Here is an 18,722-nt window from a genome sequence, read left to right as displayed (position 1 = left end):
GTCGCGATCCTCACGGAGGTGCTCGAGACGCGCGAGAGGAGCGCAGCGGCGGCGGCGGAGGCGGCTGCGGACGGCGAGGCGGTGGACGGCGAGGCGGCGGCTGCGGGCACGGAGGCGGCGGCGGAGGAGGAACAGGCGCTGGCGGCGATGGCGGTGGAGCCGGACGAGGCGGAGGAGCCGGTGGTTGAGGTGGAGCGCGAGGGCGGCGCTGGCGGCGTCAACATCGGCCCGTGCCCTGTGGACGTTAGCCCGACCGAGTGGTCCAAGTACCGGGCAGCGATGGAGAAAAGCAACGCGGAGAGGGCGCGCATCAAGACGGCCAATGAGGAGAAGACGGCGGCAAAGAAGGCGTGCACCACGTACACCGACACGCTCCGAAACTGCCTGAACGGCGTCATTATGCACATGAGCACAGCGCAGGGCACTGCTGACGAGCGCTGGGAGGCGGGAGTCAAAAGGTTTCAGAACGGGATGATCCACCACTGCATCCTGAACGACCACCAGTACTGCGCCGAGGATGCCGTGTGCCGCACGCGCGAGGACCCGCACCCGGCGCTGAACGAGTACGCGAGGAATCTTTTGCGCTCTTTCGTGCTGCAGCCGGCTCTAGCGACCATCCTCAAAAAGTACTCACCCCCATTCGCAACACAGCCCGACCCGCCCCTGGCGTGGCAGACGGTGAACGAGCTAGCGTGCGGGGAGAGCGGCATTGTGCATGGTGCGGAGTGCATTGCCGTTCTTAACGGAGTCGCTTAGGCGGCTCCGGTGGTGAGCCGGTGTGTGTGCCAGTCCGCGCCAGTCCGCGCCCTTGTCGTGCCAGTGTGCTTGATTGATGGGAAGGCGAAACACAGTCCGACCAACGACTGGGACACCAACGCGGTATGGGTGGACGCTAGACGGGCGAGTCACAGTGTGCTAGGTAGGTAGGTAGAAAGGTGAAGAACAGCCAGTGTGCTCTGAGAGAGAATTCTTTTTCAGGAGGCCCGCAGCGCGGCAAGGTGGGCTCGGGGGGTGGAGTGCGACGAGCGAGCGATTGAGCGCGCTTTCGAGGGGACGGGGGAAGAGCGGCCGGCCAGGTGGGCCGGTCTCTTCGACGGCGCCTAAGGGGTTGCCGTCTGCTGTGCTCCTTTTGGTACCTGTGTCGAACCTGTGTCGGTGAGAGAGAGTGGCTTGTTGAATTCTTTTTCAGGGTACCCAAGACTGGCACAGCGGCTGGCACCACGCTAGCGAGCAAGTGTTTGCGTTGGGTGGGCTGCGCCTTAGCCCACAGGCCCAAGCCTTACACCTTCTGCGCTTGAACAAGCATGCGCCGACGAGAGCACCGCTGTGCCATATCGCTGGCGTGGCTGCTGCTTCAGACGGCGTCGCTACGGCCTCCGCGGCGGGAGGTCTGCCGCGGATTGATTGCGGGCTCCTCGCTGGCGTCGCTCCCAGCTTCAGCGGTGCCACGGTACACTGATCGTGTTGCCCGGTCCGGCGGGCCTGGCGCAGCGACGCTGGAGACCGTGGAGGGCCCAGGGACGGACGGTCGGGCGTATGGGCTGCTTCGCCTTCCCGACGGCGCTCGCTGCCTGCTCGCCTCTGCCGCGCCGTCTCTTACCTTCGACGGAGACCGAGGCAACGTGCTGGCAGGGCAGGTGCGGAGAGGGCGCCCTCGAGAGACACGTTATCTGTCCGGCCGCACGACGTCGAGGCCACACCTCCCACCTCCTTCGCCTCACGCACACACACGCTTCTTCCACCTTTGCTTCTCCATCCGCATCGGTCTGACCTCGACTTCCTCCAGCTTCCTCCAAGTGGCTTTCTCTCGGCTCTCTTCAGCTCTATCTCCAGCTCTCTCTCCAGCTGCTCTCTCCAGCTCTGCGACCTTCACCACGGCCTCCTCCCTCACGGCCTCTCCACCTCTGCTTCTCCACAGCCGGGCCTGCCTCCGCCTCAGGCCACACCTCCCACCTCTCTCCAGCTCTATCTCCACCTCTACTTCTCCAAAGCGCCTTCGCCTGCCTCCGACTCAGGCGGTGGAAGTCGCGGTGACGGTGGGATGCGGGTCGATGCGGGACCCGGACGACTGGCAGCCTAGAAGCGGACGATCTCCCCAGATCTCCCCCCGTATCTCCCCCGTATCTCCCCCGTATCTCCCCCGTATCTCCCCCCGTATCTCCCCCCGTGTCTCCCCCGTATCTCCCCCACACCTGGCAGCACGGAGCCCAGAAGCGGACGGCGCACTTTTGTCTTCCAACCAGCGCCCGAGAGGACACGCACTCCGCTGCATCCTCCCATATTCCGCCGTCGTCACTGTACTCGCCGCCCTCGTATCGACGGAGTGACCGAACACTGATGCTGGCATCTCACCCTGCAGGACTGGGAGGGGCTGGCCCACCTTGCAGAACACGTGACGCTCGCCTCCGCCGCGGGTGTGCGGCTGACGGAGTGGGTCGACGAGCGGGAGGGCGAGGTACGGCGAGATATGGGGAGATATGGCGAGATATGGGGAGATATGGGGAGATATGGGGAGATATGGGGAGATATGGGTCGACGAGCGGGAGGGCGAGGTACGGCGAGATAGGGGGAGATATGGGGAGATATGGGGAGATATGGGTCGACGAGCGGGAGGGCGAGGTACGGCGAGATATGGGGAGATATGGGGAGATATGGGGAGATAGGGGGAGATATGGGGAGATATGGTTCGACGAGCGGGAGGGCGAGGTAGGGCGAGATATGGGGAGATATGGGGAGATATGGGGAGATATGGGTCGACGAGCGGGAGGGCGAGGTCCGAGATTACCCGAGATTGCCCGAGACTACCCGAGATCACCCGAGATTACCCGAGAGTGGGTCGACGAGCGGGAGGGCGAGGTCCGCGGCGTCAGAGGCAAGAGACGACCCAACGGGAGTCAGAGAGGCGACGCACACACCACACAAAAGTCAGACCAACGGCTGGGACACTGGACTGATGGTGGTGGCGGCGGTATGGGAGGGCGCTGGACTGGTGGTGGCGGCGAGGGTGGCCTTCAGTCCCCTGGTCAACGGGGTGCCGTGCGTGCGAGCAGGTGAACGGATTCACGGAGGAGGAGAGGACGACCTTCACCTTTCAGCTGGGCAGGCAACTTGGTAGACACCTCCTGGACACCTCCTAGACACCTCCTGGACACCTCCTGGACACCTCCTGGACACCTCCTGGACACCTCCTGGACACCTCCTGGACACCTCCTGGACACCTCCTGGACACCTCCTGGACACCTCCTGGACACCTCCTAGACACCTCCTGGACACCTCCCAGACACCTCCCAGACACCTCCAAGACACCTCCCAGACACCTCCCAGACACCTCCCAGACACCTCCCAGACACCTCCTGGACACTTTTTCAGCGTGGGCAGGCCGGACGAGCCGAGGGGCGAGGCCGAGGAGGCGGCGGACGTGAGCCAGCTCTGCGCGCTCGTCGCCGACCTCTTCGACTGCTGGCGCGAGATTACCCGAGATTTCCCGAGATTACCCGAGATTACCTCTTCGACTGCTGGCGCGCCTCGCCCCGCTGCCCGACGATGCGGTATGGAGCCTCAAGGTCGCTTGTTTCGTGATCCTGAGGCGCGCCTCGCCGCTGCCCGCCGACGAGGCCGTGGTGCGGGAGGAGATCCGGCGAGTCGACGCCGAGCTCGAGGCGAGATTACCCGAGATTACCCGAGATTACCCGAGATTACCCGAGGAGATCCGGCGAGTCGACGCCGAGCTCGCGGCGACGATCTCGGCGAATCTCGGCGAACCTCGGCGAACCTCGGCGAGTCTCGGCGAACTTCGTTGCGAATCTCGACGAGTCTCGGCGAATCTCGCTGCGAATCTCCGCGAGTCTGCGCGAGTCAGGCGACGCGCACCGACCCGTCCAAGTCGCTGATCGAGTGCGGGCAGTACAAGGCCGAGATATGGCCGAGAGATGGCCGAGATATGGCCGAGATATGGCCGAGATACAGTCCAAGTCGCTGATCGAGTGCGGGCAGTACAAGGCCGAGATATGGCCGAGATATAGCCGAGATACAGTCCAAGTCGCTGATCGAGTGCGGGCAGTACAAGGCCGAGAGATGGCCGAGATATGGCCGAGATATGGCCGAGATATAGCCGAGATATAGTCCAAGTCGCTGATCGAGTGCGGGCAGTACAAGGCCGAGAGATGGCCGAGATATGGCCGAGATATGGCCGAGATATAGCCGAGATATAGTCCAAGTCGCTGATCGAGTGCGGGCAGTACAAGGCCGAGATATGGCCGAGATATGGCCGAGATATGGCCGAGATATAGCCGAGATATAGTCCAAGTCGCTGATCGAGTGCGGGCAGTACAAGGCCGAGATATGGCCGAGATATGGCCGAGATATAGCCGAGATACAGTCCAAGTCGCTGATCGAGTGCGGGCAGTACAAGCCCGAGAGATGGCCGAGATATAGCCGAGATATAGCCGAGATATAGTCCAAGTCGCTGATCGAGTGCGGGCAGTACAAGGCCGAGATATGGCCGAGATATGGCCGAGATAAGGCCGAGATATGGCCGAGATATGGCCGAGATATAGCCGAGATATGGCCGAGATATAGCTGAGATATGGCCGAGATATAGCCGAGATATAGTCCAAGTCGCTGATCGAGTGCGGGCAGTACAAGGCCGAGATATGGCCGAGATATGGCCGAGATATAGCCGAGATATAGTCCAAGTCGTTGATCGAGTGCGGGCAGTACAAGGCCGAGATATGGCCGAGATATGGCCGAGATATGGCCGAGATATAGCCGAGATACAGTCCAAGTCGCTGATCGAGTGCGGGCAGTACAAGGCCGAGATATGGCCGAGATATGGCCGAGATATAGCCGAGATATAGTCCAAGTCGCTGATCGAGTGCGGGCAGTACAAGGCCGAGAGATGGCCGAGATATGGCCGAGATATAGCCGAGATATAGTCCAAGTCGCTGATCGAGTGCGGGCAGTACAAGGCCGAGATATGGCCGAGATATGGCCGAGATATAGCCGAGATACAGTCCAAGTCGCTGATCGAGTGCGGGCAGTACAAGGCCGAGATATGGCCGAGATATGGCCGAGATATGGCCGAGATACAGTCCAAGTCGCTGATCGAGTGCGGGCAGTACAAGGCCGAGAGATGGCCGAGATATGGCCGAGATATAGTCCAAGTCGTTGATCGAGTGCGGGCAGTACAAGGCCGAGATATGGCCGAGATATGGCCGAGATATGGCCGAGATACAGTCCAAGTCGCTGATCGAGTGCGGGCAGTACAAGGCGGTTAGATTAGATAGAAAGGCGAGGTGCAGCCAGGGGCTCGGGCTTGACACACCATCGCGGTATGGGTGGGGACGCATGACAGGAGATATGGGGAGATATGGGGAGATATGGCGAGATATGGCGAGATATGGCGAGGTATGGGTGGGGACGCTAGACAGGAGATGACGGCACCGCGCCGGAGCGACACACAGACACACACTCTCACAAGACACTCTACAGGGCTTAGTACGCGCCGCCAGCCCGGCGCCTCGGCGGGGGAGGCTGAGGAAGAGAGGCAGTCTGACGGAGTTGCTCACGGCAGGCGCGCGCCAACCCGAACCCTAACCCTAACCCTAACCATAGCCCTAACCATAACCATAGCCCTAACCCTAACCCTAACCCTAACCCTACCCCTGACCCTAACCCTACCCCTAACCCCAACCCTAACCCTAACCCTAACCCTGACCCTAACCCTACCCCTAACCCTACCCCTACCCCTAACCCTATAACCCTACCCCTACCCCTAACCCTAACCCTACCCCTACCCCTATTCCTAACCCTACCCCTACCCCTAGGCGCGCGCCAACCCTGCCTCCCGCTGGGCGCGGCTCGCGCGAGGCTCAAAGGCGACGCTGCCGGCGGCTCGGGTTCCCCTGGGTCTGCCGCGTCGACGCGGCTGTGAACGGCGCCTCTTCACGGCCGCAGCTGTGAACAGGTGCCCGCGATCTGCCGCGCCGTCGACGCGGCTGTGAACGGCGCCTCTTCACGGCCGCAGCTGTGAACAGGTGCCCGCGATCTGCCGCGCCGTCGACGAGCTTCGCACGTCGGGCTACACGCCGCTCTCCATCTCGCTCGCCATCGTCTCGCCCCTCCCCCTCTCCCTCTCCGCCGCCATCGCCACCGACGCCTTCCGCCGCCGCGCGCCGCTCCTCCGCCCCGCCGTCCGCCCGCCGCGCCGCGGCCCGCCGCCCTTCGGCGCTGGGTGGGACGCATCTCCGTGCGTCGTTGAGCGCCCAGGCCGCCACCCGTGCCTGGCCGTCGGCTATACCTCGGCTGCATGTCGGCTACATCTCGGCTACATCTCGGCTATATCTCGGCTACATCTCGGCTACATCTCGGCTACATCTCGGCTACATCTCGGCCACACCTCGGCTACACCTCGGCTATATCTCGGCTGCATCTCGGCCATATCTCGCACTCCAGGCCGCTACCCGTGCCTCACTGTCGGCTGGTGCGTGCCGGTGGACGACCCCGTCGCTGCGGCGCGCTGCAAGCCCCTCGCCGTCCATTAAGAATTGATTAATTAACTCAGTGAGTGATTCAGGACTAATTAAAGGCGCGCTGCAAGCCCCTCGCCGTCCATTGATTAGTAGTAATTAATTGATTAGTCATTGAGTGATTCATAATTAATTAAAGGCGCGCTGCAAGCCCCTCGCCGTCCTCGGCCACGCCCTCACCTCGCCGCGCGCCGGCTTTAATGAATTACTAATTACTCACGGAGTACGAGTTCATAGGCCACGCCCTCACCTCGCCGCACGCCGGCTCCGCCTCTGACGTCCTACGCACCGCCGGCATCGCCCCGCTGTCGGCCGAGCTATATCTCGGCGATATCTCGGCTGTATCTCGGCTGCATCTCGGCTAGGCATCGCCCCGCTGTCGGCCGAGCTTGAGCCATGTCTGACCGCGCGTGCCGTCTCGAGCGCAGAAGGGCGGGCCCCGCCCTAGCCTTTCCCTCTCGCGGACCCCACGCCCCGTTCCACACCTCTGGCTGTGAACAGGTGGGCCCCGCCCTAGCCTTTCCCTCTCCAGGACCCCACGCCCCGTTCCACACCTCTGGCTGTGAACAGGTGGGCCCCGCCCTAGCCTTTCCCTCTCCAGGACCCCTCGCCCCGTTCCACACCTCTGGCTGTGAACCTGCATCCCTGGTGCTTCGGGTGTTCGCGCCCCACCCTCTCACAGACCAGCTCGCAGCGCCATGGGAGGTAGCCCTCCTCTCACTAGCAAGGGCTGTGAACAGGTGGGAGAGTAGCCCTGTGGGAGAGCAGCTCTCCTTGTCGGGTCTTCACACCTCTGGGCTGTGAACAGGTGGAGAGTAGCCCTGTGGGAGAGCAGCTCTCCTTGTCGGGTCTTCACACCTCTGGGCTGTGAACAGGTGGAGAGTAGCCCTGTGGGAGAGCAGCTCTCCCTCTCGGGTCTTCACACCTCTGGGCTGTGAGCAGGTGGGCCCTGTGGGAGCTCTCCCTCTTGATGAACCCGGGGGCAGAGCGGCGGTGGCGCGAGGCGAGGGGCCGTCCCCCCCCCCCCCCCCGTCGAGATGCGCCGAGCTCAGCCGAGATTGCGCCGAGATACAGGCGAGGGACGTCCTCATCTCCGCGGTCGGCGTTGCGTCGCGCGGCGTGCCGGCGCATCTCGCGGCGGAGGCCAAGTCGTTGGCTCTCCTTGGCTGGCGCTACTCGTCGCGTGCGCCGTCGGCCATCGAGCTGTCGCGCGACCTGCAGGACGAGATGAGACGAGATATGGACGAGATATAGACGAGATGAGACGAGATATCGCCGAGAGACGCGCCGAGATCATCAGCCGACATCGGCCGTCGCGCGGCCTGCAGGACGAGCCGTCGCCGCCGCTCGCGCTCCTCACGGGGCACACGTTCGTCGGCGACTAATTAATATTATTAATTAAGATTCTAATTAATATTCTAATTAATAGGCACACGTTCGTCGGCTGCTACCAACGGGGATGTATGTCTTTTTCGAGACATATTTCTTTTTTTAGGCACACATTCGTCGGCGACGCGCAGACCGTCGCCGACGCGGCGACGGACGCGGCGCGGCGCGCGCTGTCGTTCTCGGAGGCGGTCGTGACGCTCTACTGCCCCTCGCTCGACGGCCTCGGCCCGCTCGCGCAGCTCGGCCCGCTCCTGCAGCCAAGCGCGTACGCACAGCAGTGGGGCGAGATCGGCAGCTCCCTCCGTTAGTGAACGGGCAGCTGTTGAAGAGTCACCAACTCATGACTAGGCGAGATCGGCAGCTCCCTCCCGCTCGTCGCCGCGCCTCTGGAGCCCCTCCGACCCACACCCGCCGACGCGGCCGCCTACCGCCGCCGGTTCGGCTCGCCCCTCGAGCTCTGCCGCCGCCTCGTGCCGCCGCCGGCCAACTACCGGTCGCCGTCGCGCTAACCAGGAAAGGCATCGGCCAAAAAGGAGAAATGCCACGTAGGCCAACTACTGGTCACCCGCCGCCTCGCCGCCCTCGGACGGACCCCGCATGCCCGCGCTGCGCCGTCGCTTCGCCGGCGCCGCGCCGCGGCCGCGCGAAGTGGCGGCGCTGGAGGCTCGCTCTAGGTCGTCGGTCGGTTTGCCGGTGGAGCGGCTGCCCGCGTCGGCGCTGTCGGTGGCGCTTCTGCCGGGCTGTGTCGGCGAGAGAGGGGAGATCTCGATCTTCGACGGCAAGCGCGACAACGCGCTCGCTCGCCGCCGCCAGCTGCTACCAACGGGGATGTATTTCTTTTTGACCCCAGTTTTCCTTTTTAGGCCCTCGCCGCCGTCACCTGCTTTCGGCCAGACACTCCCTTTGGAGTCGTGCTGCTCTCGCTCGAGTCCGACCGCCCCTCGGCCCTGCGCGCCGTCGACCCGGCGGCCACCTCCGCCTCCGCGGCTTGCGGCGAGCTCTGGAAGCTGTCGGTGCTGCAGGCGATCATCGCCGGGCTTGCTGCCTCGCCTAAACCGAGAAATGCCGCCGCATCAAAAACGAAATTCACGACCGCAGGCGATCGCGGAGCCCGCCAGCCTCGCCGCCCGCTGCGGCGTCAAGGTCGAGCTTTCTGTGCTTATCAATCAACTAGTTAACTAGTCAATAATCCAACTGATGAGCTGATCAAGGTGGAGCTCTCCTTCCTGTCAATCAACCACTTACTATTTAGCTGATGAACTAATCATCATCTAATCAAGGCGGAGCTCTCCTTCCACGCGCGCGGCGCCCGCCTGGCCGCCACCGGAGGCGCCTCTCGCGTCGGCCCGCTGCTCCTCGCCCTCCTCGCCTCCGCCGCGGAGGAGGAGGGGTCTGCGGCCGTGCCGCCCGACGCGTCCCTCGAGATGGCCGCGGTGAAGCGATCCGCTACAGCGTCGGTGCGCGCGCTGCGCAGCCGGCTGGGGGCGGGAGTGTATTTCTTTTTTAGGCAGATATTTCTTTTTTAGGTGCGAGCGCTGCGCAGCCGGCTGGGGGCGGCCGCGGACCGGCGCATCGCCGCCATCGACGAGGCTTCTAGGAACCTTCTAGGAACCTTCCAGGAACCTTCTAGGAACCTTCTAGGCGCATCGCCGCCATCGACGAGGCTTCGGCGAGCGGCGTGAGGAGCGAGGCGGCCGCGTTCTGGCGCTCGGTGCGCGGCGCGCAGCTGCTGCTCGCCGGCAGCTTCAGCCGCGCAGACTCGGACGCCCTCGTCGACGGCGTGAGGCGCACGCTGCTGCCGATGCTGCCGCCGCCGCCCGCCGGCGCCCCCGCCGCCAGCGCGGGCACCGGGGAGGCGGAGCCGCTGGTGCGGAGCGAGGTGCTCGCCGAGTGGGGGCCGCTGCTGTACAAGCCGAGCTACACGCCGCGCCCGCTCGCAAACAATTTGTGCCTGGTCCCGGCGTTCGGCGCGACGCTCGACCAGTGCGGTTTGCGCATCGGCGCGTAGCGTGGCGCCGCGTCCCTCTAGACGTGGGTGCTCCGTGACGGTTACATAGACATACTCTTAACCGCTGATTTTAAGGCTCTCCCGTTGAGCGCGTTGACCGTTTTGTGAAAATTGCAAGCGGGTTCTGCGACTGCCTGTGTGTCGCTATCGATTCCCCCTCCCCCCTCCGCCCCGCGGAAAGCACTTCCCACTCTTGTCTAGACCGGGTGCTCCGTGCACCGTGGCGTTACATAGACATACAATACTCTGACCTGATATTACCCGGCTCTCATTGAAAACCCGTGTGTGGGTCGCTGACCTGCGTGCTGCGTGAGGGTTTCCCCCTCTCCGCCCCGCGGAACCGGCTCGGGCTGCAGCAGCCTGCACTGTCTCCAGACTCCACACTTCGTTGCGCGTTGGAAGCGCGCCCGGATACGTCAGTACGGTACGGCTCTACCGATCTATGCTGAAACTGCTGACGTGGAGACGCGAGGGTCGCCCCCCCCTGCCCCACCACCTCGTGTGTGTGGAGAAGTTTACCTTACCTTACCTTACCGAAACTGCTGAGGGGCGGGGGGCCAAACGCGAAAGAGGAACTACGGCGAGAACCAAGACAACCACATGTCAGTGTTGGAGGTTGGGCCAGATAGAGAGAACCGTGAGGGCTTGGGAAACACTCCGTCTCCTTCACTAGAGTCAGTTTTGCAGTCGTAGCTGCGTCACATTGGTCTCGCGCCGAGGATGGCGAGGGCGGCGGCGGCATCGGCGGCGACGGAGCTCCCGCTCTGCTCGCCGGGAGCCTGCGTCAAGGCGTCACCTCGCGTAGGCGCGCTGCTGCTGCGGGCAACCGACTCCATCCCTTCGAGCTCCGCGATCGCGCCATCTAACTTGCTCGAGCTTTGTTCCGAGCTAGAGCGTCGCGACACGCACCTCAGCCTCACCCCGCAGCTGCACCTATGATATGTGCATCTCGCTTAGATCGCGTTTCCCTCGGCTATGCACCCTGCTGCATGCCTCCCACCTCCTTCCTCCGGCCGCTCTCTGCGCGTTGAAGCTTGCGCCATAGCTCCTCTCGCAGGCCGCGGCCGCCGCCTACCGTTGCAGCTCGAGGAGAGCTCAATCTCGGCGCCTCTTTCGAGGAGAAGCCGCCACCTGACGGTCTCGGCCAAATCGGCCGGTCTGAGTTAGAATGGGCAATGTTAGCTACTCGTCACCTCCCGGCGATGCGTTCGGGTCCGTCTCGCCAAGCACCGCAGCCTCAAGTCCGTCCAAGCTCCAGAGAATCCGGCCCTCCTCACCCTCGCCATCGCCGTCTCCGTCACTGCCGCGGTCACCGCCGCCACCCTCGCCATCCTCGATGGCGCCACCGTCATCGCCGTCGCCGTCGCCGTTGCCACTGCTTTCGCCGTGACAGTGACCTTCGCTGATGCCCTCGCCCTCCTTCACACCGTCGCCGTCGCCATCGGCACAGCCATTGTGGCCGCCAAGCGGGGCGGGATGATCCGGGGACGTCTCAAAAGGCGGCCCGTGCTTGTTTCTCGGCCTTCCAAGGTCTTCAGCAGAGGTCGCCTATGTCAGCGCAACGCCTCTGACGCCGGTCGCGCCTCCTCCTTACTGGTGCGTGGCTGCGCTGTGTGCTACTCTGTGGCTCGCACCGCAAGGTCATCGGACGCGCAGAGCACTTGCATCGGGCGGAGCGGCCGCAGCGTCCGCGCGGAGGACGCGGCGAGAGGTTGCAGAGGCGCGGGCAGAAGTCCTCCGAACACCGAGGGCGCGCGTGCTGCACCCTGGGAAGAGTCGATGCCATGATCCATGTGTTGCTCGGCTGCTTGCTGCCAGATGGACGGGCGTTTGAAGTCGTTTCATCTTTCAAGTGACGCTGTGGGGCGCCCCGCAAGGCGCGCGATACACAGGGTGTTTGTTCGAGGTGTTTGTGTCGGTAGAGTTCGTACAGTACGACACGTGCTCTATCGTCACCCAAACGAGTGAGAGACGAGGCCCCTCAGCCAAGACAGTAAAGAACCGATTCTTCGTTCTTACCCGGCAATGGCCCGTTGCCTCGCGTGCAAGACGCCGGATTTCCGCAAGATTCGGCCGAGCGTCTTCCCTACTGTGCGACGCCACAGCCCATGCAGAGTGCCTCCCCCCACCCCCCGGGGGGAGGGTGAAGGGCGGCTCAAACCTTCGCGCCAAACTTGGCCGCGCGCGCCTCGCGCCGCGCCTCCTCGCCCGGCCCGAACGCGGCGTCGAGCGACGGGGACGCGTTGCGGTCGGCGAGTGGCCTGTTCACAGCGGGGCGCGTGTGAAGAGGCGCCGTTCACAAGAGAGGCCGCCGCGCGGGCGCCGAGAGCGGCCGTGAGGAGCGGTCAAACTCGCCCCGCCGCTCGTCACGCCGCTCGTCACGCCGCTCATCACGCCGCTCATCACGCCGCTCATCACGCCGCTCGTCGCGCCGCTCGTCGCGCCGCTCATCACGCCGCTCGTCGCGCCGAGCGCCTCCGCGGCCGCCGCCCTCCCTCGACGAGTAGTCGCGGTCGCGGCGCCGCTCGTCGCACCGCTCAAGCCCGTAGCGACCGCCGCCGCCGCCGCCGCCGCCGCCGCCGCCCCACTCGCCGCGGGCGCGAAACGCGTCGCGCTCGCTGCCGCCGCCGCCGCCGCCGCCACCTCCACCGCCGCCGCCGCCACCGCCTCGGCCTCGGTCGTAGACATCGCGGCGGCCGCTGTCGCCGTCGCGGGGAGCACCACCGAGGCGCGAGTCGATCTCGTCAAACTGGTCCACCTGATGAGTTAATTAATTAACTAATTAACGAGTCGATCTCGTCAAACTGGCACCCGATGAGTGGCTTGGTGCTCTGTGACCGAGATATGACCGAGACATGACCGAGATACGACCGAGATATGACCGAGACAAGACCGAGATACGACCGAGATGTGACCGAGAGATATGACCGAGACAAGACCGAGATACGACCGAGATGTGACCGAGAGATTTGACCGAGATACGACCGAGGTGTGGCCGAGACGTAGTCGAGATGTAGCCGAGATGTAGCCGAGATGTACCCGAGAAATAGCCGAGATGTAGCCGATATGTAGTCGACATGCAGCCCAGGTATAGGAGTCGACGGGGGGGAGGGGGAAGGGCAGAGAGACGCCCTCCTCGACGTCGATGCGGCCGCCCGCGCCGCCGGTGGGCGTCGACTCGGCGAGGATGCCTAATTATTCAATCAATTTACTAATCAGTGATTAATTAACAACTAATTCAAATCGGTGGGCGTTGACTCGGCGAGGATGCCTAATTTTTTAATCAATTCACTCATCAGTGATGAACTGATAACTAATTCGAGCGGGGTGGGCGTCGACTCGGCGAGGGATGCCTAATCAATTCACAGTGATTGATGAATAGCTAATTCGAGCGGGGTGGGCGTCGGCTCGGCGAGGGATGCCTAATCAATTCACAGTGATTGATGAATAGCTAATTCGAGCGGGGTGGGCGTCGGCTCGGCGAGGGATGCCTAATCAATTCACAGTGATTGATTAATAGCTAATTCGAGCGGGGTGGGCGTCGGCTCGGCGAGGGATGCCTAATCAATTCACAGTGATTGATGAATAGCTAATTCGAGCGGGGTGGGCGTCGGCTCGGCGAGGGATGCCTAATCAATTCACAGTGATTGATTAATAGCTAATTCGAGCGGTGTGGGCGTCGGCTCGGCGAGGGATGCCTAATCAATTCACAGTGATTGATGAATAGCTAATTCGAGCGGGGTGGGCGTCGGCTCGGCGAGGGATGCCTAATCAATTCACAGTGATTGATGAATAGCTAATTCGAGCGGGGTGGGCGTCGGCTCGGCGAGGGATGCCTAATCAATTCACAGTGATTGATGAATAGCTAATTCGAGCGGGGTGGGCGTCGGCTCGGCGAGGGATGCCTAATCAATTCACAGTGATTGATTAATAGCTAATTCGAGCGGGGTGGGCGTCGGCTCGGCGAGGGATGCCTAATCAATTCACAGTGATTGATTAATAGCTAACTCGAGCGGGGTGGGCGTCGGCTCGGCGAGGGATGTGCCATGCTTCCAGAGCAGGTTCACGTCGCGCCCAAAAGTGTACCTGCTCACAGCCGTTCTCCTTCGTCTTATTATTATTATTATTATTGTTATTATTATTATAACTACCTGTTCAAGGCAAGGGAAGGGAAGGTACACTTCTCCACACACACACACGAGGGTGGCGGGGCGAGGGCCAGGTGACCCTCGCGACTCCACGTCTAGACGACAGGAGCCCCGCGGCATTACAAGTGCAAGGCCCAGTGCGCGTGGGTGAGCGGTGGGTGGGTGGTGGTGGTGGTGGTGGGGGGGGGGGGGGGTACCTGTTCACAGCGCCGGCCTGTGAAGAGACGCCGTTCACAGAGCGCGGGCTCGCGCGCCCAACGGTTGGCACGTGGACGCGTCGGGCAGCGTCATCGAGACGACGACATTCTTGTGGCTCCTGTTATTATTATTTCCTGTTCTTATTATCACGTGTATTACTCTTGTTGTAGACGACGACATTCTTGTGGCTCCTGTTATTATGATTATTTACTGTTATTATTACCACGAGCAGTCTTCTTGTTGTAGACGACGACATTCTTGTGGGTTCCCCGGGTGCGGTGCGGGCGAGCGCAGCGCGTCGGGGAAGTCGCCTGCAACAAGAATACTACTGTGGACACTATTAATTAATACTACGAATTAAAAGGATAGCGAACCCCCTCCTGCGCGCTGAACACGCCAACCTCAGGGCGGGAAGACGGTGTTGCGCAGCGTTTTGAGAGCACCGCGTGAATACAACGGAGAGGAGTACAGTGAGTACAGCGGGAGTACAGCGGGATACAGCGGGATACAGCGGGAGTACAGCGGGAGTACAGCGGGGTACAGCGGGGTACAGCGGGGTACAGCGGGGTACGAGTCCTCTCGAGTGCTGGTTGGGGAAGACAGGAATGCGTATTCCGCTTCTAGGGGAAGGCGCCGCTCTCCCGCGCCCCCGCCCACTCGAAGGCCGCCTGAGGTAGAGGGAGATAGAGGGAGATAGAGGGGGGTAGAGGGAGATACAGGGAGATACAGGGAGATACAGGGAGGTAGAGGGAGATAGAGGAGAGAGAGGGAGGAGGGAAGTACAGGGAGGTGGAGGGAGGAAGAGGGAGATAGCGGGAGATACAGGGAGATACAGGGAGGTACAGGGAGATAGAGGGAGATAGAGGGAGATAGATGGATGTAGAGCGAGATAGAGGGAGATAAGAGGGAGGTAGAGGGAGGTAGAGGGAGAGGGAGCAAGAGCGAGAGAGAGCGAGATAGAGGGAGATCAGAGGGAGATAGAGGGAGGGAGAGGGAGAGGGAGCAAGAGCGAGAGAGAGCGAGATAGAGGGAGATAAGAGGGAGGTAGAGGGAGGGAGAGGGAGAGGGAGCAAGAGCGAGAGAGAGCGAGATAGAGGGAGATAAGAGGGAGATAGAGGGAGGGAGAGGGAGAGGGAGCAAGAGCGAGAGAGAGCGAGATAGAGGGAGATAAGAGGGAGATAGAGGGAGATAGAGGGAGATACGAGGGAGATAGAGGGAGATCGAGGCCGCCTGCCGCGCGGCGCCGAAGGAGACGCCGACGGTCATGTTTTGGGCCTCGCACATCGGCGGCCGCCTAGGGGTGGGTTCACTCGCAGGACGAGTGAACCCATCGCCTACTTCTCAGCTGCTCTGACCCCGCAGCGTGCGCGCGCGCCCTCCGCCCCCCTTGCCCCCCTTGCCGCCCCCCTTGCCGCCCCCCTTGCCGCCCCCCTTGCCCCCGCCCTTGCCCCCCTTGCCCGCATCCTTGTCCCGGCCGGCGGCGTCGTGGTGGAAGGGCTTCCAGTTGGTCATGTCGCGGTAGTGGTTGTACCTACTCCGCCATCATCATTAGGATTACTATTCTTATTCTTACTATCCTTATTATTATTGTTGTTGTTGTTGTTTATTTTAGTATTGCTTCTTGTTATTATTCCTGTTGGTTGTACTACTCTGTCATCATCATCACTATTCTTATTCTTCCTAGTATTCCCATGTTATTCTTATCTGATTATTATTGCCATCATCATCACCATCATTATAAGTAGCCGTTGTACCTATCCCATCGCACCACTCCGTGATGCGCAGAGGAACTGGACCCGCCGGTCGCGGCACCGGCCCACACACCGCTTGCCCTGGATCTTCATGCGGAAGAAGTCCTGAAATGATAACAATAATAATAATAATAATAATAATAGAAGGTTCAGGATCTTCATGCGGAAGAAGTCCTCGATCCGCGCGTGCACCGCCGAGTACATCGGCGCCTCGCCGCGCTGCTGCGCGAGCTGCCACCGCCGGTCGCGGTCGTTCACGATGAGGTGGCCGTTGCCGTCGCGGCCATTTGGGTCGGCCAGCCCGTCGCCGGCGGCACGCGGGGTCGTCTTGTGCCACGCCTTGAACAGTCCGTCGGCGTCGTCTGTGAAGACGCCGTCGGTGTTGGTCGAGAAGGCGACGTCGCGGTGGCAGCTCCCGCCACCCTGGGCCGGCGCCGCCTCCAGCCGCGTCGCGTGCTGGATCTCCTCGACAAGGCGCTGGTAGATGGTCTTGGCCGCGCCGCCGGCCACCGCCCACGGGTCGGGAGGCATCACGAAGCCGGAGCTCGGCTCGAAGAGGTCAGGGATCATCACGACGTCGCGCGTGCTCAGGTGCTGCAGCGCCGTCGCAGGGCCGCCGTTCATCGCGCGCAGCGTCGAGGCGAGCGTCTCACCCCGCGAAGCGAGCGCGGTGACGACACGCATGTCGGGAGGCCGTGCCATCGGGTCCTTGGTGGTCGTGTTCTGGTGGCCTGGCACGAGGCCGTAGCGGCTCTGTTTGGAGGGAGCGTAGGCGCTCCACTGCTGGGGATGCTCCATCGCGAGCAGGTCTTGTTATACCAAAAGGAGGGCTACACGACGCCCTCTACGCTGGGGTGCCGGCGCGAGCAGGTCTCCTTCGCGCCAAAGCCTGGCATTAAAATGAATTGCGGATCGCGGGCTAGGCTCTCTTGCCCGTAACCCGATGTGTGTGTGTGTGTGTGTGTGTGTGTGTGTGTGTGTGTGTGTCGATGCCTCCGGCTGTTGCGGCGGGCGGCTTGCTGCTCGCGGCGATGGCGAAAAACTCGTCTCGTGGCACACCAAGAGCTTATGCTCTGGCGATACACACGCACGGCGAGATGTGAGGCGCATGCGCCCAGGAGGGGAGGGCGCATGCGTAACGACGCTGCTAGAGATGCCTTTCGGGGCCCAGAGATAAAACTTCTGATGCCATGCGTGACCTAGTAGTGTCCCCAGCTATGGGCGTGTCCACGTTGGAGCCAGGTGTGGTGTGGGCGCGAGAATAGCTCCGCCGTTCATGGAGGCAACCGATGCGAGTCGACTGGTGTGTGTCGTCGTGGTTTCGTATCAAGAATACTCACTCACACGTAACCCGATGCCGAGCGTCCGGCCAACTGGGTGCGCTTCTCAGCTCCCCGGTCCTGGGCGTGCGATTAATGACTGCACTCCAAGTGCTCCAAGTGCGCGGCACGAACGGGTACAAACGCCAGGGGGGGGCGTGGCCCTGAGTGATGTGTACGCCTACTCAGGGTGTGTGGCAGCCCGCTGGCTGTGTGTCTTGTGAGCTCGTTTGTGTCTGTGTCGCTCGTGCGTGTCGTCATCAATCATCTGTCTCGCTCGCGTCCACCCATACCCTCTGGGCCGGCGCGGGGCCCCCCGGAGGCACCGTGCGCCGCGCAGCAGTGCGGAAACGGGGCCCCGGCTCTATGAGTCTCTATGAGCACCGACTTCCCGAATGATCACGGTTGATCAGAGGGCAGATTTGGAGAGATCTCGAGGAGTACATACAGATAGACCCTCCAACCATCAGAAAACTCCGACCTGATCGGTCGTACTGACCGCCGACAGATCACTCCAGACAGCAGACAGGCCAACGTCTGCACGCGGCCGGCCGGGCGAGAGGCTTGACACGATCCGACCCTGCGACCCTGACGCTGCTGCTCTAGCTATCAGCCATGCACTGCTGACTGCTGCCACAATGTGCGACCTGTGCTGGCCCACTTGGCGGCCTTCCCGGTCAGTGGTGAGGCGCAGTTCAGAGCTGTCGATGGCGCGATGCCGCACTGGTCCCACATTGGTGACACGATACCACCAAGTTTGCCGGTCCAAGAGAGAGGCACCGGCGCTGTCCTGAGAAGGTGCGTGGTCCCTCTTGACTGCCCATGCGCGCGAGGCTGTGTAGGCATAGCCTCGAGAGTGCCAGCAGCCAATCCGAGGTGACGCGCATTGCGCCAGAAGCGTGCACACGATGGAAGGACACCTTCCTACTGGCCGTACGATCAGGTCGTCACTGAATGCTTGATACTAAGGCCGCGAGCTATGCAGGTGATCAATTGTGCATCATGGCACGGTCAGCTGCGCCGACAGGCTGTCGCAAGGCGTGATAGCATGGCCGCAAGTACGCCGAATTCCCATGAAAACAAGTAAAAAAACGCCAAAAAAAAAACAATCCAAAAAAATCGGCGCCTGCGGCGGGCCATGGGACCCCATCTCCCCCCCGCATGGACACCCTCTGGGGCCCCCGCGCCGGCCCAGAGCCCATACCGCGCTGGTTGGTGTCCAGTCCGAGTCTGACTGTTCTTCACCTTCCTACATACATACAAACGCCAGCACCTTCACCTCCCGCACGGCGGCAAGGCCGATTTCCGTGGCCGGAGCGGCGCCTTCTACAACTTCTTCTCGGCGCCCGGTATAAGCCTGAACGTAAGGACGGAGGACGCCA

At 62.3% G+C, this 18,722-nt stretch overlaps 2 protein-coding genes across 2 annotated transcripts; one reads left to right on the top strand and one right to left on the bottom strand.

Moving 5' to 3' along the window:
• Positions 1 to 1,251: 1,251 nt before the first annotated feature.
• Positions 1,252 to 9,924, top strand: EMIHUDRAFT_457314 (hypothetical protein; the record flags this gene model as incomplete). The annotated part of the gene is made up of 13 exons (XM_005779120.1): positions 1,252 to 1,637; positions 2,016 to 2,066; positions 2,360 to 2,455; positions 3,051 to 3,103; positions 3,379 to 3,418; positions 7,602 to 7,732; positions 8,023 to 8,219; positions 8,430 to 8,461; positions 8,780 to 8,929; positions 9,015 to 9,071; positions 9,197 to 9,373; positions 9,580 to 9,696; positions 9,772 to 9,924. Exons 1-13 carry the CDS (start codon positions 1,305 to 1,307, stop codon positions 9,922 to 9,924), a joined length of 1,587 nt encoding a protein of 528 aa, XP_005779177.1. The 5' UTR covers positions 1,252 to 1,304.
• Positions 9,925 to 11,106: 1,182 nt separating this feature from the next.
• On the bottom strand, positions 11,107 to 16,819 carry EMIHUDRAFT_114980 (hypothetical protein; the record flags this gene model as incomplete). Its single annotated transcript, XM_005779119.1, has 8 exons — positions 11,107 to 11,472; positions 12,086 to 12,185; positions 12,459 to 12,682; positions 13,066 to 13,115; positions 14,019 to 14,075; positions 15,626 to 15,801; positions 16,083 to 16,126; positions 16,214 to 16,819. 8 exons carry the CDS (start codon positions 16,817 to 16,819, stop codon positions 11,107 to 11,109), a joined length of 1,623 nt encoding a protein of 540 aa, XP_005779176.1.
• Positions 16,820 to 18,722: the final 1,903 nt, after the last annotated feature.

The sequence above is a fragment of the Emiliania huxleyi genome (assembly GCF_000372725.1).
Source record: "Emiliania huxleyi CCMP1516 unplaced genomic scaffold EMIHUscaffold_236, whole genome shotgun sequence".
NCBI classification, from domain to species: Eukaryota; Haptophyta; order Isochrysidales; family Noelaerhabdaceae; genus Emiliania; species Emiliania huxleyi.
The sequence above is the reverse complement of the archived record's forward strand: the minus strand, read 5'-3'. Positions and strand labels throughout refer to the sequence as shown.